At 29.2% G+C, this 24,979-nt stretch overlaps 1 protein-coding gene across 2 annotated transcripts in view; it reads right to left on the bottom strand.

Annotated features, from left to right (window-relative positions):
* Nucleotides 1-895: 895 nt before the first annotated feature.
* Nucleotides 896-24,979, bottom strand: part of LOC129975106 (organic anion transporter 3-like) — a 51,764-nt gene continuing 27,680 nt past the window's right edge. For both annotated transcript variants that reach the window (XM_056088036.1, XM_056088037.1), the window contains exons 2-11: nucleotides 23,262-23,503; nucleotides 22,141-22,274; nucleotides 20,650-20,753; nucleotides 17,496-17,650; nucleotides 15,002-15,170; nucleotides 12,727-12,874; nucleotides 11,697-11,770; nucleotides 6,857-7,077; nucleotides 5,035-5,219; nucleotides 896-3,105 (exon numbers count right to left, since the gene is read on the bottom strand). In XM_056088036.1, the coding sequence (XP_055944011.1) occupies nucleotides 3,001-3,105; nucleotides 5,035-5,219; nucleotides 6,857-7,077; nucleotides 11,697-11,770; nucleotides 12,727-12,874; nucleotides 15,002-15,170; nucleotides 17,496-17,650; nucleotides 20,650-20,753; nucleotides 22,141-22,274; nucleotides 23,262-23,503 (1,537 nt within the window). In that variant the 3' untranslated portion in view covers nucleotides 896-3,000. The remainder of the gene's footprint in view (nucleotides 3,106-5,034; nucleotides 5,220-6,856; nucleotides 7,078-11,696; nucleotides 11,771-12,726; nucleotides 12,875-15,001; nucleotides 15,171-17,495; nucleotides 17,651-20,649; nucleotides 20,754-22,140; nucleotides 22,275-23,261; nucleotides 23,504-24,979) is intronic.

Below are 24,979 nucleotides of genomic sequence, written 5' to 3'. Positions count from 1 at the left end.
TCGAACTGATGAAGGAGAAATGAAAAAGTCAAATAAGGTTACTGTTATTTTAATTTTAAACTTGGTTATCATACAGATTATTTTAAATGTAAAGTAAAAAGGAAGGTTTAAGTAAAAGTTAAGTTACTAGCTAATAATATTTTGTAAGGTAATATTATTAGCAGTAATATTTTTGAAGGTTTAATTTTTTTAAATGTGTGTTTCTCTTATCCACATTAATATATATATATATATATATATATTTCTGTAAGGATCTGAGATCAGTTGGAGATTTTCATTATTGGCTTTTGCATTTTTGCTACATTAATCTTCAATTACTAATGTTAGAAAAATGTTTTAATATTCATTGTACACATTTTCTTTACTTACATGCATTAAAATAAAATTTGAGATTTATAAAGAAAAGCTTTATCTTTAGATTATAACTAAAAGGTGAATATGTATGGAATCTACAATTTCTTATTAAGATGTGCGTTTTAGAAAAAGATGGGAAAAAAATTACTTCCTACATTTTCCACTTTGAATGATGATAAAATGTACCATTAATGTAGATCATTTGGCATCTTGCTATGTTCGATTTCCCTCATAAGCTATAAACTTATTCAAGACACATAACTCGATACTATATGATAATAGTGCAATGATACTCTAAAGGTCATTAGGAATTTAATTAGTGCCATGAGGAATAGCCACCCAGTATTATACATACCAACCTGAAAATAAAAGTTAAAAAAATAAATACTGGTAAAGTATTTGTACTATTTGTCAAGAAAAGATTTATATCTTTCAAATTTGGTCTGTAGTAATGTGTTTAATATTTGTATAACTTTTTTTTTTTTTTTTTGCTTTATAGAATTAAGTTTGATGGCAAATGACAATTTAATAGATATTAATAAACAGATTGTAAAAATAAATTTATTTTAAACATAGAACAGTACAAAATGAAACTCATTTCCAATTAAAATACAAATTTTACTGCTGCATTGATAAAAAAACTTTCACAAGATTATGGTCGGTAATAACTCCTTTTACAGTGTATTATGTTCACAGACATACGCAGAAGAATGTAGTATAAAATGTTCACTAAATATTCACAGAAAGTTGTGAATGTTATCACTCATAAATACATAAAAAATTACAATTATAGTACAGTAAAATTCTAATGAACATGGAAGCGATGAACATTACTTAAGGAAATATGAATAACTTCTGAATGTTTGATCCATGAAAGCAAATTACTTAACTTACACTATTTATATATATATATATGTCTCATATAATTCTGAAATTCTGCCATAACATTACATATCATACACAAAATTTTATAAAACTATTTTCTACAATAAAGTAATTAACTAGATATATTGTATGTTTGCATTGATTTATAAAACAATATCCAGGTAATCTTTGTTAAAAATGGTTTTTTAAAAGTATTTTGAAATTTCAGTTTGGGGTTAGCTCTTTAATTTTTAGTTAGATGGTGGTCAACCAAATAAAGACAAATTAAACAGATTTAAAAATCTGAAAAACTGATAAGAAATCTCTGATATCTAATAAAAATCAATGGCTTATTTACTGGATTAAAAATTTCATGTAGAATGAGAAAGGGTTTTCCGTCATAAATAGATAAGCATGGAAATGTAAATACTCTGAAAATATTTTCATGGGCTTTTCTCTGTACATAAACTGCATGTTGCATTAATTAGGAAAAAAAAAAAAAAAAAAAAAACAGCCATGCACCTGTAAAATTTATAAGATTAAAAATTAAATCTCTTGGACTATGAGAAGATGATAATGTAAATTATTGCAATGGAAATATATACAAAATGTGATGATTTATTTCGGATTTTTATTTCATCTGATGAAAATCCTAGTTAAATTTTTGACATTTATAATATCAGCACATCAAAACTGTTATGGATGAATAGCAAATGATGAAATACAATTTATTTATTGATCCTATTAAATGCGTTCAATCATATTTCTGAATTATTTTTTTTTTGCTAGTAGTGTTTGGAAATTTGAAAATAATGCTTTAATAAATTTTAAAAACTCATCTGAGCAGTTGGAAATTAACAGAATAAACGGATGTGGAAAAGATAACATAAAAATGATTTTAACAGGAGAGCTATTAGAGTTAATGGAGATATTTTGTTGCTTGTTCTACCAAACCTTTAAGTTATTCTTTAAACAGCAATTAGAAGATGATATTTAGTTTTACTCCCCCCCCCCCCAAATGAAGGGTAATTTCTCAGAGTATCAGCAAAATGGAAATTTTCTAGTCTTTAATGAAATAAAAATTACCAGCTAAAAGAAATATTTTTTTAAGGTACTTTGAATTTTGCAAATAATATTCCAAGTAAACAGTTTCTAACTTTCCAGCAATTAAGGCTCAAATTTCCATCTTGTATATAGTTTTTATCTAGAATCTATTAATATAGAATAAATTTTCAAAATTATATATTTAAATATATTTTATTTATATTTAAGGTAATATTTGTCTGTCTATTATGATTCCAGTAATTAATTTTTTGATTTTGTTGCATTGGTTTTTGTCTTCCATTTTTTTCCTATTGTTGTATCATGTTCCCGGTAGGAGGCTAAATTATTTTTAAATTATATCAAATAAGGAAGTGGCTTCAGCAATTATTCATTCCTGATGATTTGTTACATGATAATTTAAGAAAAATATAAATATGAATGGAGTATTTATATTAATATAAATTCATTCGATGTTTAATGCAAATCAGAGGAAATGCTATAAAACCTTTCAAAATATTGATCAAATGTATTAATCCTCATATTATCCTTTCTTATTATGAAGAACTGTTAAGAATTTGAAATAACAATTATTCTTTATAAATATTGCAATCATTTTCTCAGAAAAATATTATTGGATTTGATTGCATTATTTTTGTAAAGTTGATTTGGTATTCCTCCAAAATTACTAACTCATGAGTAAATGTTTTGTTTTATACACAATCTTTCATTCTGGGGATTTTAGAACTTAAAATATCTTTCTGGTATAATACCAACTGTTGCTCCTAATGTTAAATTTGGAATTGCATAAACCACATAGAATTTTGGACTCCAGGAATCAAATTTCTGAAAAAGACAAAAAAATTATATATAAATATAAAGTTTAATAATTTTATCCTTTAAAAATTTAAAATAGGATAATATTGTTTTGGTTTGTTGATTTTATTTCAAAGTATTATAGTTAAAATACTTTCATATTTAAAATTATTAAGAGCATGTATTTTAAAACATTTCATAATTATATTTTAACATGTAAACTATTGACTTCTAAAAAGGAAAAAAATAATTAATGCCTTAGGAATTGTTTTAGTTTTTGATGTATTAATAATAATATTTTATTAAAGTTCAAACATGCTTTAATTTAAATCAATTAAGATTTCTGCTCAAGTTATTGAAATGAAAAGGATTTAAAATAAGAATTGATATGTTTTTGAAGGAAACATTTAAACTTTGTACCAAGCCAATTTTTTTTTTCTTTGCATTTCAAAGTACATAACATCATTGTTCTTTGTTTGAAAGAATTTAACATGACACTTCACAAATAATCTTTATCAGAATATTCCTTATATCATGATTTTCTTAAAGAACCATATTTTTTATTTAAAAAAATGCTTCCCATTTTTTTAGCACAAAAATAAAAAAGAATGCTTAAAAATTTTTACTTTTATATTTTTCTATTCTTTAGAATGCAATATATTTCATTAATTTAAATATTATAAATTTTAAAATCAATTTTCTAAATCAAATTTTATAGATGATGATGATGCTTATGAATACAAATTACAAATTCAAGCACAATACAAATTGAAAAAAAACTGATCAATTAACTGATGTAAGTTCAGGCAATATTGGAATGTACTACAGTCATCAGGAATACACATTTGTATGAAATTTCAAAACTTAACCATACTAGGAAGTAAATAAAAAATCGATTACAAAATTAAATCTTTGCAAACATTTTGCAATTGAATTTAAATAAAAGTATATAAAAACATTTGAAAAAAAGTGATCAAAAATGGCTTTCTATTTTAATTTGATACAATAAATACCTTATTGTTTTTTTTTTACTCCTGAAAAATGTTATACTTATTTTGCATATATTTATTTTGTGTTCCAAATTTTTAAATACATTTTTCAATAAATGTTTTTTTTTATCCATACCAAAATAAAATTTGTAATTCGGAACAATATTCATATATTCTATGCTATATTTAGAAAACGAATACATATAAAATAAATATTTCAATTATGCTATATATATGCATGTGTAACAGTATCTCTTAATTTAATATATATCCTTATTAATTTTCTAATTTTTATCTTAATTTAGCCCATATTTTCATCCTAAAGTGTTCTCTTATTTCCTGATTCAATTCACACTTTTTAATTAATTAATCTACACGTGCTCTCAGCATTTTCTCGCGCACCGAGTGAAGGGATAAAATTCCTTACGCTTACAACATTCTTTCAAAGATTCCTAAGATTCCCTATCCTATATCGACACGTATCAAAGAAATCCCTGTCAAAATCTCATATTAAAACCACTGTAGGGAAAATTTTGGTCTCTTCTGCTCTTGTGTCGCAATGTAGATTGACGTATTTCTTACCACTTATTCATTGTATGTAAATTATGCCTCCCGTGGTGAAACAAATCGAAGTTTTAAAATTTCAAAAGTTTCTTCTATTCGGCCACGCAAATGCTAAAACACACATTCACACGCGGTCTATAAATAATAATAATAATAATAAAAAAAAAAATCTAAAAACGTTCTAAATGCCCGCATTTTTATAAAAAAACAAACAAACAAAAAAAAAAACATTGCATCTAATATTAATTTTTAAAAACTGAAACTAGCAATAGGTAATGAAACTCCTATTTATATTATTATTTTAGTGAACATAAAAACGAGATAGGCTATATTAGAAATTTTAAGACTTTATAAATAGATAGCTCAGTTGCATTTTAGTTTCATGATCAGGACAAGAACTTCTTACCTGTAAGTCAGTTAATGATGCAATTAAAACTCCACAACAAATAGCAAATCCAGAGATGAAAGCGTTCCACTTTGAATTAGCAGTTATTAAAGGTTGGAAAAGGGTTCTCATTAACACTATCGTCCAGCTGGCGGATGTGAAAAACATTGTGACCACAAACGTGCCAGTTGAAATGTGAAAATGTTCTAAAAAAATCGTTTGAAATATAATAAAGATAGTAAAATTTATTTCATTGTATTTTTTTCTCTCTTTGTGATGGATATAGTGAAATATGGTTAACTGGAATTTTTATCACGGGTTCCTTAAATTTCTTATTGATATATCGTTATAATGTCATCTATAATTCGGATTTACTTTGCCTAATTCAAATTCGGAATTAAAAACTTTACAAAAAATATTTTAATTTCTATTAATTTATTTTTTGAGTTAGTTAAATACGTAATTACGTACGTATTCACAATGTTTTTTAAAATTTTTTTTGTTTTTTTTTTTTAAATTTTATGTGGTAACGTATGTAATAAAAAAAAATCGCACTTATTTTGAAGATGCTAGATGTGAATTATGCAGTTTATTTTGAAATTCATTATAGAATTGTTGTTTCTGTTAATTGAACATTATTTATTTATTACTATTATCACTAATACTTTAAAATTATCTATTTTTTTAAAAAAATATTATTATTATTATTTATTTGTGTATTGAATTCATATAATTTATTTGCTCACTTCAAGAATGTGCTTACTGTTTATTTGTTAAAACTAGATGTGAATAATGCAGATAATTTTGAAATTTCATTATGCAATTGTTGCCTCTGTTAACTGAATATAATTTATTTATTACAATTATCACTAATACTTTAAAATTATTAATTTTTTAAAAAATAATATTATTATCATTTATTTTTTTATTGAATTCATATAATTTATTTGCTCATTTTAAGAATGTTCTTACTGTTCATTGTTAAAACCGTTGACTATTTAAAAAATTTCTTGCTCATATATTTTTGCTTAAAATTTGTCATTTTCTTTTCAATTTAAATACATTTTTTTTTTCTTTCTGAACTCGAATTTTTGTACAAATCGAATTTTTAGTAGTCCCATTTGCTACGAATCAGCCAGTTCCACTATATTATATTTTATTTATATATTTCTTGAGATAATTTTAATTTTTAGAGCGATGTGTAAATTATCATTAATTTTTTTAATCATGCAAAGTTTTGGAAGCATATTGGAAAAACTATTTCGGGAAAAATATAAGTTTTATAAAACGCAAGGCACATTCCAACTTTTTTAAGCTACAGCAAGTACGAGTTCAAAGCGATCTTTCAGTTCTGGTTGAAGTTTCTCTGGTTGGCAACAAGTTTTCAGAACAAAATTGAATTATAGGTTGTAATTTAACAGTGATTTTATCTGTAATTGCATATTATTCAAAATCTAAGGGGGGGAAATGACACCGAATGTTACAAAAAAAGTTCTAAAAACAATAATTTTTTTAAATAAGAAAAGTGTTGGAAATGTGTATATTAATTAATTCTTCTTAATCTATGTAACATATCGAAATTTAACTTAAAAAAACAGCAGATGTGTTATATTAGTTTTGGGTATCGTAACAAAGATTTTAGAATTCTTTAAAAAAAAAGAATAAAATATTTTTAAACGAAAGGTTATATTTTATTTTATGGTTTATTATATTAATATTTTAAATTACACATATACTGGGGCACCAACTTTTAAGTTAATCCGATATTATCAATAATGATGACTTTAGGTTTTTTTTTCTTTCCCTCCATAACACGAATATTGTTAAGATATTCGATACATACCAATTTGGCTTGCCTTTGCATATAAGACGAGCAAGAAAACAGACGCCATTACTGTTGCCATAGACCAAACAATCTTGTTCGAAACAAAGCAAACAAAAAAGAGGCACAGGATTGTGGCAGATATTTCTGTAGTTCCTGCTAGAGCAAAAAATCCACCTCTGTCTCTGTTTACCCAGTCGGATAGTCCTAGGCATGTGAAGTATAAGAAAGACGCAGAAAAACTAGGAAGAAAAAAAAGTTCAATTATTTGTAAAAAGATTTCAAATTATATCGCAATTAATACACATTACAGAAAATATCAAGAAATTTACATTTTTGCAGTAGATATTTTTCTTTTCAGCGATTGCTTTTCAATCACAACATCTGACAGTTCTCGCTGGCAGAGCAAATAGTTTAGTTTAGCAAGTAGTATTTTGCACAAAATACCTCCACTGTCGACATACGTCAACTATACTGAGGTTAAGTTAACCAATTTGCAGGATCCCCGGGGCACCTCTAAAAGAGGATGAGATGCTTCCGATATGGTGGTTGGATTTCGCCACCCTGGAGGGTACACAAAAAGGTGGGGGATCTGACTCCTCCCCTCGATGATGGGAAGTAATTCCTTCGGGAAGGGTTGTACCGTGAACGGTGATGGCCCTTAGGATTCAACCATAGTTTCCACCAGTGTTGCTGTTGCAGCGGCCCGTCATTCAGTTTTCTTTATCCGAGTGCCTTCGGGCGGGTCGGAGAGTCAGTGATTTGACTAACTAATTTGCAGGTACATGTGTGGATTGTCTTGCAAGAGGGCATATATTTCTTCCCAGATTTAGCATTTGTTCGAGATATATAAATACCATGAGAACTATAGGTTGAAGATGGACACTGGCAAAAATAAAGACTTCGCAGTAATATGCAAAGATCGGTATTAATTAATTATTCTTGGTATTAATTTCCTCCTCGCGTCTTCCCTGTGATCTGAGCGACCCGAGTTCGAGTCCTGGTTTGGGCATGGTTGTTCTCTACCCTGTGTTCTATTTGTGAGGTGTGTGAAAGAGCCCCCCCCCCGGTAAAAAGGGGTTGTGCGCTTGCACAACCCCTTTTACCGGGGGGGGGGGGGTATGTGAGTATCATCTTCATATGAGATAGAAGTCAGACTTCTGCCCTCAGAAGCTACTGCACACTCGGTTTAAATCGCTGACAGTTTGTCAGCGGGCTTGTAAAGTGCCATAAGAAACAACAGCAATAACATTAATTTCCTCCTGACTTTCAACCTGTTTCAGTAGATTGCGACTATTTCGCCTTCCGTCCCTGACTTTCTTAGTTGGCAATCGTTTGATCTTGAGAAAAGGTGTGTGAAATTTTGAGAGACGGTCACGGTGTCTTTACTTGAAGACTTGGAAATTACTTACTTGCATTAATAATTTCATGGAAAGAATAACTAAGAAGAGTATAAATGTCAATAGCACAGCAGCTAAAGAGACCAAAAGCAGTATGTGAATGGTCGGTTACAAAATTTATCTCAGACAGTTCTGAAATTTTGGATACTCGTTTATTTAGATATGGACCATGATTTTACCAAATGGGATGCATAAATCCCCAGTAATTCTATATTTAGGGACCTGAAAATTCATATATGAAGCAATCGTATTAATGTAAATTGTAAAAGGAGTGCATGTGCGGTGCCATATCTGGTTTGGAAGTAATTAAGACTTTCATTACTCATATTTATCAGTGGGCAGCAGACAGAAAGATAAGAGTGAGTGTAAATGCTTTGGGAGACAACCTGGAAATGCTGTCCACACCAAGTACATGCACCATAAACAATGCAATCGGTATCCACGGCCAAGTTATCAACGGAAGAAGTTAAGACTTTCAAGCAACTTTCAGAAATCCCATAATCGCCTGATATATATATATATATATATATATATATATATATATATATATATATATATATATATATATATATATATATATATATATATATATATATAATGATATTTTAAACTTTTAATTTCAATTTAATTAATTTCCAAGATTTTATCCTAATTTAGCCCCTAGTAACTTCATTCTAAAATATTCTCTTATTTCGTGATCCAATTCCACTGTCTCTACTTAATTAATTCAAGAGAAGCTTTGTTAAATTGTTGAATCAGCTAAAATCTAACTTTCCCGCACTGCGCGTGAAGAGATAAAATACCGCTGATCAGGCAAATTCTTTTTTAAAATCTCCCTGTGTTTCCCCTACCTTCTCCGCGCCTGTAATGAAAATCCCTATCGAAATCTCATAATACATTAGCACTGTGAAGAAATGTTTTCCCTATCAAAACCTAAGGTTATATAAGGCGAGGGATAATTGATTTCGGCCCTTCTTCCCTACTTCTGCTTTTGCAACGCGCTGTGGCAGACGCGCAATGTCCGTGTCTTTGCTTATAAATAATTATGCTTTCCCGATGGATTAAAAAGAATTTAAAAATGTAAAAAGTATCTTCACTGTCTTCAAACTGCATCATGCTTCACAACAAATAATGTTATATATATATATATATATATATATATATAATTAAAAACTTATGTTGATGTCTAATCTAGATAATTCAGCATCATCTATCTTACTCTTTATCAAAACACTCCATTATAGACGATCTAAATGGCATAAAAGGCATAAGTTAATTTTATTAATCAGAAACTGTAGTCCTATTGAACAGTTGCAAATTTTATTATAAGAATGATTAACAACTGAATTCAACACCAAATCATCAAATATGATCGGAGGGTTTCGGAGTTGAGGTATTTTCAGAGTAATCTCAGTCTGTCCTCTCATTTGATTTATAAGCACCACAAACAGAATATCATTTAAATTGTAGAATATTATTAATTTTTTTTTTATGTTTCAAAATTCATTTACGGATTTTTTTTTATTTTTTTTGTAGTTAGTCGATTGATTTACGTTAAAAGTTCTTAACAATTTTGTATTAGAAAATTTAATTTACCGTAATAAATTTGTAGTCTTTTTTCACCTTTTACGTGAACTTTTCGCTTGCAGATGATCAGCAATAAAAAGTTTTGTTATTTAGTTTGTCATTAAACTAATAAATTGAAAACTGCTCATTTGAGATTAAAATCTATACAAAATATTTGGGTTTTAAAGTATCTTGGGAGGAGGAAGACCGATTGGGCTTCGCCGATGGGCTTCGATACTCTTTATCTTCATGAGCCCGGATTCGCCCTAAATCTCCCCGATAAATAAATACAGGGGTGAAAGATAATTCTCAGCCGACCGCGCAGGGTTCTCTATGAAGTGCTGATACTTCTGGAGTGACTGATGCGCGGTTTCTCTTGTCATTCCACAGAAGCCGGGAGGAGTGGGATGACAGTAATTAAGGCGAAGAAAAATTATCTATCAGTAAAGATAAACTCTAAATTCAGCCAAAGATTGCTATTTTCGTATATATTTTATTATGATTGTCATGAGTCAGCTTTTTAAAAGTTCTTTTTTATGCCTGAGATGTAAAAAAAAATTCTAATTTCTTTAGAAACTTTTTTAAAGATCTTCCTTTTCTCTTCATTTGTTTATGCACCTTAAATTGATCGGACGGGATAAGGCATTTTTAGTGTTAAATCATATGCGGATATTAAATATGAATGTATTTGTTTCACTTACTCATATCTGTCACAACCGGGAGTAAAAATTTGGAAGAGAAAATTATTTCCATTTTTAAAAAAAATATTTCCATATGCCTAGGCGTCATTAAAACTTCTGAAGCCAATTCCATATTCTACCACATATTTGTGCAAAGCGAAATTTCGGCATTATCATCAAACAATTTTGAAACTTGGAGTATCATCTACATATTATTTGAATAAGCAAAGGTCACAGATTAGTTATGCTGAAATTCTGATCAGTTATGCGCAGCATTTTCGGAATTATCGGCAAATTCATTGGGCCATGAATCACCTTGTAGGTGGTTTAGGTGTGGAGGTCATTTCATGCACTAATTACCTTCATCTACTACTATGCTCAATGCTTCGGTTGCTCTGCGCAGGAGAATATTGTCTTCTTGTCGGGTAATTTCCGAGAAAAAACAGTGTACACGTTGAGAGAAGAAACCATGAAATAATGAGAAGCTAAGCAATCAAGAAGTCAATTGGTACTGATGACATGCAAATATTATGGTTAAGTAAATCAGTCTTGCTGGATGTTTCAATACTATTTATAAATATTACATTCTTTATTATCTAAACAGTGGAATATACAAACTGAATGCATATAAACACGATAATTAAACAACGGAACAATTCAGATAAATGAAATTTGATTGATAGTTTTAACATCTAAAGTTTAAATTCTGATCAAAATTTGCAACAAATCTGTCAAAAGGTTAACAGACAGTCTATACTTTAATGCAGACGCGATAATTCAAAAATGCAACAACTTAAATATATGAAATTTACAGCATGAATTTGTGACTACAGTTGTAATCGTTTTGATATTAATCGATCGGAAAGAAGGCATTTAAAATATATATATATAGAATTTTTTAAAAATGTGTGCATTAACAACATCTCAGTGAACCTAAGATCGAAAGGTCAAAGGCTCTTTCTTAATTATTGTGCACCAGTGGCATGCAGTTAATAGTACACAAGTACAGTTATTACTGAATACGCGAGCATGTTTTGGGGAGACCATATCTCACTGAATATTTTAAACAATATGATCAAACCTACCTAGATCTAAAAGAAATGTAAAATAATTAAAATAAGGATGCAAATTGGCGCATTTTTGTACAAGCATCTACAAAATTTCATATTAACATGCAGATACCAGGTTACGAAAGAAAATGATATTTAGGCTTACCCGACCAGAAAAAGGAGTGAAAGTTCAAAAGCTCTTTTAATATTAGCGGTTTTCCAAACCTCTTTAATCTCTTCCTGGAATGAAATCAAATAATAGTCAATCAGCCATCATGACGACATCATAGAGAAACAAGTACATGTAATTATTAGATTTTATTTCTTATTTAAGAGGTACGAATAGTTTATATATATATATGTGTGTGTGTGTGTGTGTGTTACTACTGAAATCAGTTAATCTGCACGTTACCACAGCCATTAATTACACTTATTAATGTCTGTATAATTAGCTAATTAATTACACTACTAATGCATTAAAGAGTATTTTTTATTTTAATTATTAGTTTTTAGCCTTTAATTTATAACTTGTAATAAAAATTTTTATAGGCATTTGAAATATTTTTCTCATATTCACTATCAGATTGTGCTTCTAGCATAGAATAAAAATTTAATGAGATTAAAAAGGTACATTAACAATTTAGTATAGAAAATATCAGTCATCATTCAGTGTATAAAAATGTAAGTGCATAAAATTTCAAAACTTTATAGTATGTGAGAAAATAAGACAAAAATCGATTACACCATTCCATGTTTATAAATGAGAAACAATAAATTATACCATTATAAATAACATGGTGAATTATAATGGTGAAATAAATAAGTTGCACCTTAATTTCTGGAATTGAAGTCTATTACTTTTATTTATTGTATTTATTTTTGGTAATTCAAAAAATTAAGTATTTATCTTTACCTTGATATTATTTTCATTATTTTAAATTTCATCACTACTAGTTATGAAAATGAAAATATAAATTTATTTATTTCACAAAAATTCATTTCATTTTACAGCCTATTTGATTGATTAATTTACTTCGAACAAAAAGAATATATAAAAAATGATAAGAAATTCAGATCCAAATAATATAAATTATTTAATTTTTCGAATATGATGTTCGTATTAGATTTTAAATTAACTATACATATTTATAGCAAACGTTTGAAGAAAAATAGTCAAATATATTTTCAAGGCTAACTTGGTTCTTCTTATGGCACAGTGCATGGGTGAATTCTTCGAGGTCTTCTGTCGGGTAGCCATTTTTCCATGCTGCTATACGGATCAGTTTTTGAGACTTGGCTCTGAGGCCTTTAGCGATGTTGATTTCAATCGATTCTGGAATAAAGCTGAAGTAAATATGTGATTAAGAAGATTAAAAGAAAAGAGTATTAAGTAAAAAAAAATTAATCAATTCTTTCTAAGGAATGATATATTTAAAATATCTATTAATTCATTTTGAAAATACAACACATTTCAGACTTCACAAGTTTGCAATTTACTACAAGCAATAATAACTTAAGTTGATAAGCGACAGCAACACTATCCATCCAACACTAGCCATCTTGTTAGGGGGGGGGATTAATTTTTTTTATATTCTAATTTAATGCAATTTTGCTTTTTTCATAAGCACGAGCTCATTTAAGAGGATATTTATCTTTATACTTAGGACTTATATATCTTTTACTTAGGACTTAGCTCCTGTTTCTATGCAATTTAAGACTGTGGAGAACTTCAAAGGTTAAACAACACTTAAATACTGAGTTTTATAATTAGTTTCTTCCAAAGAGTTACAATTTTCTATACACACTTTCCTTTGTATTTTGAAATCTTAAATTTTATAAAGAGCCAGTCTCTTGATGCTAGGCAGGACATCAATTAATAAAGAGCAAACTTTTAAATTTTCATTTTTTATCTCTCTATTAATCTTTTTAGCCATTAAGTAAAAAAAAAATTAAGAGTTATCCACTTTTTAAACATGCAGCTATATTTTTAACATTTTAAAAACACTTTGATTTCCATATAGCTAAAGAAGTCTTATTAGATGAATTCAGTTAAGATTGGCACAAAGAACATCTTAAGAATTCTTTTCACTATGGCAGTTACCATAATTATATGTAAAATTTCTTGTATTCATGAGATGATAAAGACATTATGAATAACTTTCTTCGTCATTATAAATGTCCTTTCGCTGGATTTCTACATTTTGAACGACAAATTTTTTAACCATTCATCAATTTTTAAATAATTGAAATTCAACACATGTTTAGATTTCATGCTTACCATTTGGCTTGAAATTCCTTATCGCATTTTGAATTTATAAAGCCATCTTGTTAGGGGGAGGGTATGAATTTTTTTATATTCTAAATTAATGCAATTTTGCTTTTTCCATAAGAATGCCCTCATTTAAGAGGATATTAGATAAGTTATACTATGTCAATAAAAATATTTATTTCAGGAAATGTGCCTTTTTATGCGCGTACATGAAAATTTTGCAATGCCCTCGGTTATTTTTTCATTCATTTCTATTTCTTTGCCATTTTTACTTATATTAATCTTGCACTCTTATCAATTTCTTTTAAAATTTCGATATTTATTCAGCCCGACGAAAGTGTTTTACACTTTTGAAATATTTCGGAATTTTAAGAAATGAATAGAACAGCAATACAGTAAAATCATGGGTGTTCACAGATAACGAATTCTAAAATAATGTGCTTTTCTGGCCCCAGCATTACGGTGAAGGGACAGCGAAATGACTCTCCCATTGTTCGTTCCCAGATCTCCAGTCATGGGATTTCAAGATGTTCTAGCTCTTCCTATGACTTAATTTCGAAATTATTATTGTGCCGTTTATTATGTTAGGAAATCCATAGTAAAGTTAAGCTATATTTAATATTTTATTAATAATTTTAATTAATAAAGTTTTGACTTCTGTATTTAATAAATCAATAACAGGTATTTAATAAAGTAATAAGGAATTGAAACTCAAGATCTTTGTAATAAACATAAATGTTTTGACACAACTTTAGAAAAATATATGAAAGAAAATATTAATTCTGCTCTTCAGCAAAAACTGAATGATACATAACATTTCATACTTCAATGTCTGAAGCGTACTTAAATAATTGGCAGAGACATTGACAACTGATTTTTAGATAACTTTTGGAATTTAAAATAAATATTGATAAAAGTTTCAAATGATCAGTTATATTTATTTGTACAATCATTTTAGAACAAGGGGGGGGGACCTGAAAGGAGTCAATTTACATAATATCACAGTCACATGACTGCGATGCACGTAATGCTGCGACATTAAGTACATAGCCCATCTTCAAACAATTCAGTGAATTTCAGAGATCAAATGGTGGTGCCCGGAATTTTGTTTTGGGGGACATGATTCCATGAGGTATACACTCAAGAAACAAGAAATACACCCAAGAAAGTAAACATGACACCCCCAAAAGTAAATAACTTACAAGGAAAGCACAATCATCGGAATGGATATGCCGCTTATGACTCCACTGTACTGCAACCAATCTTTTGTCAGCCACGTGACCAGGGGAAGAATGAAATGTGCAACTCCCCATCCTAGATGACCACTCATTGCATATAGTATTTTATAGTCTTCCCCCAAACATTCAACCACTGAAAGAAAAATTAAGCTTTTGACACCTTAATATCTTTTTTTACTTAATACGTTACTTACTTATAATGCCTAATAACATTTTTCATTTGAAATGAAGTTCCGCATTCGGTATTTTCTTTATCTTTAGTGAATTGTAGTAATTGTAAAATTAGAATGACGTTTAAGATCGCTTTCAGTTAAGATCAGCTAGCGAGAACGATCAGTTCGAAATTTTCTAGCATACTCCTTAATAAAGAAGTTATCTCCTCCCGTATAAAAATACGGGATCACCGAGGCCTTAAACATAACATAAAGATTCATTAAACTCTCAAGGCCGAACTTTTTCAATGGTTTTCTTTGTACTCTTCTTCTCATAATAGAAAGTCAAATTGTGCAGTACTCGGTTAATACTATTTCAAAACTTTTAATCAGGAAAACGTTTCATCTTAAATTATGTCTGATTTTTTAATGAGGTCTATCTATCAAAAGACTAAAGCCTGTCTTCAATCTGATATATTCGTATACTTGGAGATACGAATTGTTAAAGACGAAAAATATGAGAAACAAAACTGAAAATCAGCTAAAGCATTGTTTCTCCTGCACTGGTAAGCTCCTCGTTTATTCACTTACCAAAGAAGATCTTTATTAAAATAAATGCAAAAGTATATCTAGATCAAGATCTGGAAGTTCTTTGATATATCTTGAAAAAATCATTTCACTTCGAACCCGTGTGAATTTACACTGAAATCTAACAAATTTTATCAACTGTACGAATCATTTTTAAACAACATTCGATTTTTTAAACCAAATCTCAGTAAAATTCTTAAAGAGACATGATGTTTTTAAAATGAAAGATAGGTGAGGAAATGTGGAAAACATACATTTTTGTTCTAACATCAAATTTCTAAAAATTCTCATGTACACTTGAGATAACTTACTTGATTATAACATATATTATGATTTGAAATAACATACATAATGCATTGAAATAATATCCATTATGATCAAACATATTATTCTCCTTTGATTAAATAAACACTCACGCAGAAACCTGATGATATCACCGAATCACTGAATAAAAAACTAACCGTCATGCTGAAATTTCTGGTACGATCAATAAATAATGCTTACATTCTCTTCGTTGGCATCTGCATTCACTTCCACTGCTCGAGAACTTTTTCATTATCTTCATACTCTAAGTAAAGCAGATAACATAAGGAAAATATATTTTCCGCTGCGAAATGATATGTCATATCACTGACGTTCCGACCCGCCCGAAGGCACAGGAATAATTAATACTGAATGACCGGGCCGCCGCAACAGACTGATGGGAACACTGGCGGGAACTGTGGTTAAGTTCGAAGAGCCATCACCAGCCACGGTACAACTTTTCTCTAAGGAAGTACATCTCGTCACCGATGGGAGGAGCCAGACCCCTACCTTTTCGTGCACCCTCCAGGGTGGCGAGATCCAACCACCATGCCGGAAACATCTTATTCTCATTTCGCGGTGCCACCCCAGGGGGGATATTGCGAAACGATAAACATCTCTCTTGATAAATCAGTCCCCTTATCTGTGTCCAGTAGGTTTAGATCGCTTTCTAATGAGTTTCTTATTATATAATGTATGCATAATTAAATCATAACGTCTGGTCCAGTGCGATACTGTCATATAGACTGATATAAAAGTCACAGATGTTATCATAGATAATTATAAAGAAAGTTTTAATATTAAAAAAATTTTGAATCAATAAGAACATTTTTGAAATATTATAATAAAAACTATTATTTTTGAACTGGTTCTTTTGCAGAAAAATTTTTGTTAAAAAATTATCAAAATCAAGCATAGGCATTCGATTTAATCGTTGGTATAAAAAAAGTCAGTAAATGTTGGATATAAAAGTTAAACTGTTGTAAAGAAGAAGATAGCAGATAATAAACTATGTGGTAGATTAAAGATCATTACGATCCGTGCAGTGGAAGCAAGAGGATCCATGTTTTCAGGAACATTTCTTTGGTAATCACATTTTATACGAAACAAACACAAACACGAAAGACAAGACAAGACATTAATACTCGCACACCTTAACAAAACAGCATCACATCTCAATATTTACAATCGCAATGCATTATGGAATGCGTAGCTAATCAGGCATTGCCATCTATTATCCAAAAGAGAAAATAGAGTAATGCAACTGCTACAACTACAGATATTCAAATACAGATAGAATAAATTGCAATAAATAAATAAAGAGCAGATTAAACATTTTGCTAAAAATTTTAAAAACTCTAACATTATTGTTTGATATTGCTATTAATAGGTAAGTAAAATATAAGTATACTTACAAGAAAATATCGAAACTAAGTAGATGTTCGTTACTGTTATGCTTATAAACAATCTCAGAATTAGATAATTGACTAACGAAGACGACATTCCTGTGGCTATGGAGAACCCTAAAAGCAGAAAACCACTGATCACGGCAACTGTTCGACGACCAAACCTGGAAATAAAAAAAATCAATAAGATAACAAAGTTAATTTTTGTCGTCACCTCATTTTGGTTTTTTTAAAAATGCAACATCAATTGAAAGCATACATATTTTACGTACATAAAATCAATTTCTACTCAATACATAAAACATATGAGACAATCCATTTTAGAACTAAACTAATTAGACATCCGGCATTAGAAGAAGTAGTCTCTGTGCTCGAATCTTCATCCCTTGTTCATTAACAACTTTAAATGAAATATCCCATATAAAATCTTTTAATTTTTCCAGCATATGAAGTTTTCAAATGGGAAATATTTTAATGCAAAGAATTCGACTTCTAGAATTTGATAAATTTTCGACTTCTTTAAATTCGAGGGAAAAAAAAAAACGTTCTTGGAATTATACCTTTTTGTGAAGATTATAGTTTAAAAAAAATAACAAAGTTATATAAAGAAGATACACTAAGATATCAGACTGTTATTTGGTCTTTGCATAAAAATTGTAAATTGTTGTCAAATTTGAGAAGAAATTCATGGGTGGAAAACCCATCTTGGACCTAATAGATCAAAATAAAAAAAATTCATCGTATTATTTGATTTTCTTTAACGTACTTTAGGTTAAGCACAAAAAAAGCCATATCGTGTTTCATAAAATAGAATGGCTAGCATACGCAAATAGTTTTTTTTACCGTTAAGTAATTAATTCATTTAAACAATAAAATTTCTCGTAAAGGATATAAAAATAATTTTGAGACTGAGAGAAAGAACGTTTAAGAAAGTGAGTTTTTAAAAAAGAAATTAATTAGCCTATTAGACATGTTAATTAATTTGAAAAATGTTCAGCAAATTAATACCGCAAAACACTTCTTTAAGTTTTGACATAAGAAATTTGAATATCTAAGTTTTTGTTTTATCGGAAAAATTTGGCAAAGATTTTAAACCTGCCCTTCATTTTTAGAGTTGGCGAAAATATCAGAACCACGTACATAAATATATGAAAATAATAACAATAATTAATTAATATTGTTAAAAACTACAATAGATATTCAAGGTATTTATCCATATTTTCTGTGGTTTCTGAACTTATTAATAAAGGACGCATTATAACCAAGAGTATTAAAATAAGTTTACAATGGATACTTGCCGATATTCTGGCATAGGGGTAGCGCGTCTTCCCCGTGAACTAGCGTACTGGGTTCGAGCATGGTTGTTCTTCATCTGTTCTATCTGCGAGTTGTGTGTATGTGTCCCTCTGCAAAAAGGGGTTGTGCAAGCGAATGTGATGCGTGAGTAGCTAAGACCTACTCTAGGCCCAAGTTGGCGCTACTAAAACAAGAGACGCTCCCTTGGCTTAAATTCGTTGACTTCGTCAGCGAGTTTGTCAATGATAAGTACCAAGAGAAACAACAACAATGGACAATTAATACAAATTTTCGACTACAGTGAATGCGCTCTCTTCAGCTGCACTGCTAGGGATTGCAATACCGGACCAAAATTTCAATACCGGTATTCGGTATTTTTTAAATCTTAATACCGGGATACCGGTTTTAATACCGGTATTAGAAATTTTAGAAAAAGAAAGAAAACACAAGACATTTTCTATTTCGGTATGCCTTTCTTCTGTGCGATTTTTCAATGTAATATATAATTCTTCAGATAGTGATGTGTGCTGTTCAACAACATGAAATTTATTGTTGCATTAGCTGTTAATAAATTAGAATCTCTCCGACATAATGCCTGAATAGTCAGTTTTATTGGAAGTAGAGCTGATATAGTTCTGGACATTAAGTCGAATTCACTATCTAAAAAATTAATTTACAGGTTTAAGTCGATTATTGCTTTTAGGATTGGATTTTTCAGTTTCAAAAATCGTTCTATCATTAGGAGTAAACTGTTCCAACGTGTTTTAGAATCTCATATTAACATATATTTTGTTTTATTTTCAGTTAGTTTAAATTTTAGTAATATATCCTTTTTATAGGGGAACATTTAAATACCTTAACAATTTTTCGAACTTTACATTTATTATAGGAAGCAATTCTTGATAGGTTAATATTTCATCCTCATTAGCAATATCTTCTTCAACAATTACATTGTCAGTATCTTCATTGTCAATAGAGCTCTCACTCTTACTCTTTTCAAAGTTGGAATCCGAAGTTTCTATATCCACAGCATTTGGATTCTTCTGTTCTTTATCTATTTGGTATAATACATCTATTACTCCTAATTGAATTCCATGTACATAACAGAACTGCTAATTTGCACCAATCAACTTTCCAACTTTTTTCATAATTGTTGCTCCATCAGTCATTATGGATACAATATCTTCTTTCAAGGATAATCCATGTTTCGCTAATTTAGATTTAAGCAATTAATTAAGCCATTCATTAGCTAATTAATTTCGCCCGTTAGGGAAACATAAAAACAAAAAACGTATACTATTTTGCTATGTTGGCGATCCCTGAACATATAGTGGAGACAATTTTAAAAATTTCTAGTAAATACCGAAAAACCGGTATTTAAACTTGTGAATACCGGTATTACAAAATTGTACAAATGGCTCAAAATACCGGTATTCGGTATCCCGGTATACCGGTATTGCAATCCCTATGCACTGCTTTTTTAACGTGTTCTTAACATACAAACAGATCGCGATTAATATATGAAATCCAAATAGTATTTTTCATTGGATTTTGGATGGTACGATGGATAGATATACAATAAAATCTCAAAATCAGAATTTTTTATGAATATAATAAGAGAAAAAAAAATACGTACAAATCGAGACATATGAAAGCTTATGAAACGTAAATTTCAGGGCAAATAGTTCAATAAAATAGAATTTAGAAATATAAAATATTATAATACAGAATAGAATATAGAATAAAATGTAGAAAAAAAAAAAAGGCAAAAAGCAAGGAACAAATAAGATAAAACGAAGGTATGCTCTACAAATATAAAAAAAATAAAGAAATAAAATACATAAATAGAAGCAAAACATTTTCTTACTTAAATGACAAAAAGTGAGCTGTTAGACCAGAAAGCAACATCCCCAACACGTAAATATACTTGGCGTAAATTACAACTTTCATATTAGCACATACAACTTCGTCCTATAAAAAAAAAGTAAAATTGTTAAAAATAAACACAAAAATTTACATCCGTAAGACAACTTAGAAAGTATTATTAAAATTTTTTCTAAAGACAATTATTTCTTGTTTAATTTACAGAATATTTGAGAACTCTTCGAACGGAAAGTGAGAAAAGACGGCACATAGCAAACCGAATATTATTTTTTATTGAACATTGAATCCATTGAACTAAATAGAAAATTATACTCCATCGAAATTCCCCACATTCAGAAAATTTAATCCATTAAACTTAATAGAAAATTATTCTCCATATTTGTCATTCATCGAAAGAAGAAGGATCGATATAAGAAGTATCAACAAATATTAAGTACACATCCAGTAGAATCAGTAACGGCAAATATGGAACCCAATATGTAGGCTTGTATGTTCATACATGTAATAATTTTAAACTGCTTATGTTCTGAAAATAATCTTCTAATCTCTCGAAATCCGTCTTCACTGTAATTTTGGAATTGCGAGAGTCATTAATTTTCCCACGGAATCGAAACGCTGAGATTTGCAAATTCTTTCTAAAGCTATGTTAAGTTCGAATTTCTTCACACGCTCGCTCTTTCATCTTTTCAGCTTACCAACTCAGCTTTCCATTTGAATTGGGGTAGAAATTTCGAAAAAAGCTAAAAATTTAACAGTATCCACGAAATTCTAAAGAATAAAAAGCGTTAAAAACTCAAAGACTACTTCTTTAACCCAAGTTTTACATATATGTTTCATTAAAAGGGATTATATCATAAAAGATGTTGAAAATCCTTCCAACTGCCATTGTGCAAGTTTCACAACGTCGAATCTTGGGATCCTCGGACCTGTTTAAATTGGTCAAATGTTACGGAACTTTTGTACTGGTGATGAAGATTAGTGCTAAGTGCAATGCATCGCGCACCAAAAGTTTCCTACAAATATGTTTGTAATAACTAAATCTAATTAACATCTCTACCGATGTCCTTTTCTATCTGTCATATAACCAAAGCATCATATAATTTATGGACACAAATTTCTATGTGAAACTCATTTATAATAATCTGACAAAACGTCAGTAAAGTTTGTAAATCCATTTTGGGACACCTTGTATACATAAATGGCATCTAATATTATCATCACAATATGCCTTTGATGTTTCCAATAATTCCAAAAATGGATGAATGTGCCCAGGTTTCAATTTCGTTGCAAAACAATAATCGTTAAGTGCCGTTACAACAATTAATCAGGTTTCGTGTTATGCTTCTGGAACTATGCAAGAATGGCGTTGATGTTATATATTATCGACCCTGTTCTGTACTAATCACTCTCTCTTTTTCTTTATTTCGAAAAATAATAAAAAATGCAGAGAAGTCTTGTATATTATTCAATTTACCTGATCGGAATTCCTGAAGGAATTGGAACAAGAGAAGTTGGTTACTTGTCCAGGTAAAACTGGACCTCTCCGGCATTTTGTGAATGCGCAGTTAATTACTGAATTAAATAAATTTGCTTCTGGACTTGATATATCTGAAAGAGAACATAAACTGTATAAATAATGACGTGACACATATATAAATTTAACACAAATAAAGGAACAAAGAATCTTACATCATGCTATTAAGAACAAAGGAAATGAAAGCTTTTTAATCTACACGGTGTGAAGCAGCGAATATACGATTTCTTTGAAATTGCTTCTTGAATGTTTTCGAGTTCCATTGGCTAATATTTAAAAAAAAACCAGTATATTTGTGTTGTAAATTTGATTCAAAAATATACTTGCGCTTGGAAGTGAATAAATTATAAACATTTGACAATTATTATTTGTTTATTTGAGATGATAGCAGTCTATAGACAAACAATCTTAATGATTAGCATTAAAAATTCTTTTTACAAAAAATTTGCAATTTTAAAAATGCAAATTATTAGTATCTTTTTATAACAATATTTAATATATTATTAAATGGTTATTTAGAAAGTAACTTTCAACTAACTAAACATTCCTTTTTATCATACAGATAGAGATATTAATAGACTATATGTTATATCTAGTTCTTCCACACATTGAAGAAAAAGCTGACTAACTGACTTTTACCATTAACAAAAGATATAAAAAAATGTAAATTAAAAATGATTAAACCCATTTTATGCAAGAATATCAACAGAGGAATTTGGGACACTGCCAATCCCAAGCAAGTAATTCCCAACTTCCTCGATTGTTGTTTATTACCATTAATGTCTTCTATTCGAACTCGAAATCCATATCTAGCATCTCAGAATTGTTATACAAATCTATCTTACCAATTTTTGATTTGAATAATGATAGCTCTAAATCCTCAATTAACGTTTAGCTAATAAGGCATTTTTCCAATTTGTTCCTTTGTAATATTAATTTGTTTTGAGTCTGACTTAACCTTAAGTTTCCAGGATCTTCTACGAATGTCCCTCCATTGATTCATTATACAAATAAATGGGAATACAATAATTTAGAAAAATTATCATTATCTAGATACGTACTTGAAAAGTTGCTGCATGGACAATAAACCTGAGCTGACAATGGAAAAGTAGAAAATAAATATAATGAACTGCACATGGAAGCGGCGAAGTATACCAGCCATTGACGATACTGCCATGGACCATGTCCTCCTATGAATTCGGGTAACGTGTGTTTTTTAGAGTCTACAATATTCAATCTTTGTACCGCACTGTCGGGTCTTTCAATATTGTCTTCAACTCTTTCGTCGATTGAAGACAGCATCCTGAAAAAAAAGAGAAAGACTTAATAACAACTAACAAAGATATTTGAATTAAGTTTGGTTTTCGTTTGTAGACTTTTAACCGATTTATCCGAAAGACGAAATAATATGCTTCGTGCAATATCATTATTTCTGACAATACTGGAGGATCTTCTTCATTTTGAAAGATATAGATTTATTTTACATGATACTGGTGTATGCAAGATTCTTTGTTTAAGAAAGTCATTGAATCAGTGTATACACATAAACGTGCGAAGAAGATAGAACTGTGGACAAGAAAAGATAAAGTTGGAAGTAAGGGAAAACTCAATCAATACAAACAAGGACGTCATTCTTTTGAACGATGTAATCATTTTCATCAGATAGCTAAAAGCGAAGGCAGTTTGTTTACAAACCTGTTGCTTCATAGTATTAAAATTTGAGTTCACCACGAGCCAGAAAATAAGTGAAAGTCTTAGAGGATACAGCAGGAGTTCGATATTTGTAAAATATGGATTCACTATCCTTCACAAATTTTGTTTTAGCATAAATATATTATGTAGATGTTATATAAATTTTAAATTTGCAGATTCAATATGTCAATATTTGCGGCATCACAATCAAAAATTTTAATTGATAAAGTAAGTCAATATTAGAAAAGATGTCAGCCATCATTTAATAAACAGATGGATTGTTTTATCAAAATTTCTTACATTCCACAAATTATTTTCTTTTTGCTATTATTACCCTTCTTCACAATCCGTTAATATGCTTTTATCGGGTTGTAAACTAATGCAGGGGAAATCGACATAACACTGCCAGTATCAAAATTTGTACCTAGTGCTTCAACAATATTTATTGTTAGCAAAGAAAATCGTAACGCGGTAATTCCTAAAATAAAACCTCACCTGAAAAATGAAACTGAATTTAGCAATCATTTTTCAAAAAGCTTAATAATCAAAAACAGAAGTAGCTCGATGAAATGACTTTTCGAAATGCGAAATATTTTTTTATAAAACATAGCAAATTATTAAAATCATTAATTAATGCATAAATAGTTATTTCTTAATAATATATAAGAAAATTTATTCATTTAGTGGTTATGTTATATTCCTCTTGACACGCCTGTAAATTAATAATATTTCATATTATACTTGTTCGAAATTTATTATTTCTTTCCAATCTTTTATAATAATTAAATGTTTATATTTGTAAGTAAGGAAATTATTAACTAATAATTATGGTTATTTTTTTAAGAATTTATTAACTTTAGTTGCTTTTCTCTGATATACATATTAAAAAAGAAATGGATATTAGCATGTATTTTCACAAAGCTACTAAAATAAAATTAAAAAAAACTGATTAAGGTTTCTAATTTGTTAAAATAAATAATTAACATGTTGATTATGTTAAAAATGTGTTGTAATGCGAAACTAAATGACCAATTATTAAAAGAGAGTTTTCATACTGTGTATTGTTGTGGCTACAAAATGCTTAAAT

Source organism: Argiope bruennichi, chromosome 7 (assembly GCF_947563725.1).
Source record: "Argiope bruennichi chromosome 7, qqArgBrue1.1, whole genome shotgun sequence".
In the NCBI taxonomy this organism is placed as follows: Eukaryota; Metazoa; Arthropoda; class Arachnida; order Araneae; family Araneidae; genus Argiope; species Argiope bruennichi.
This window is presented reverse-complemented; position numbering and strand designations above follow the sequence as displayed.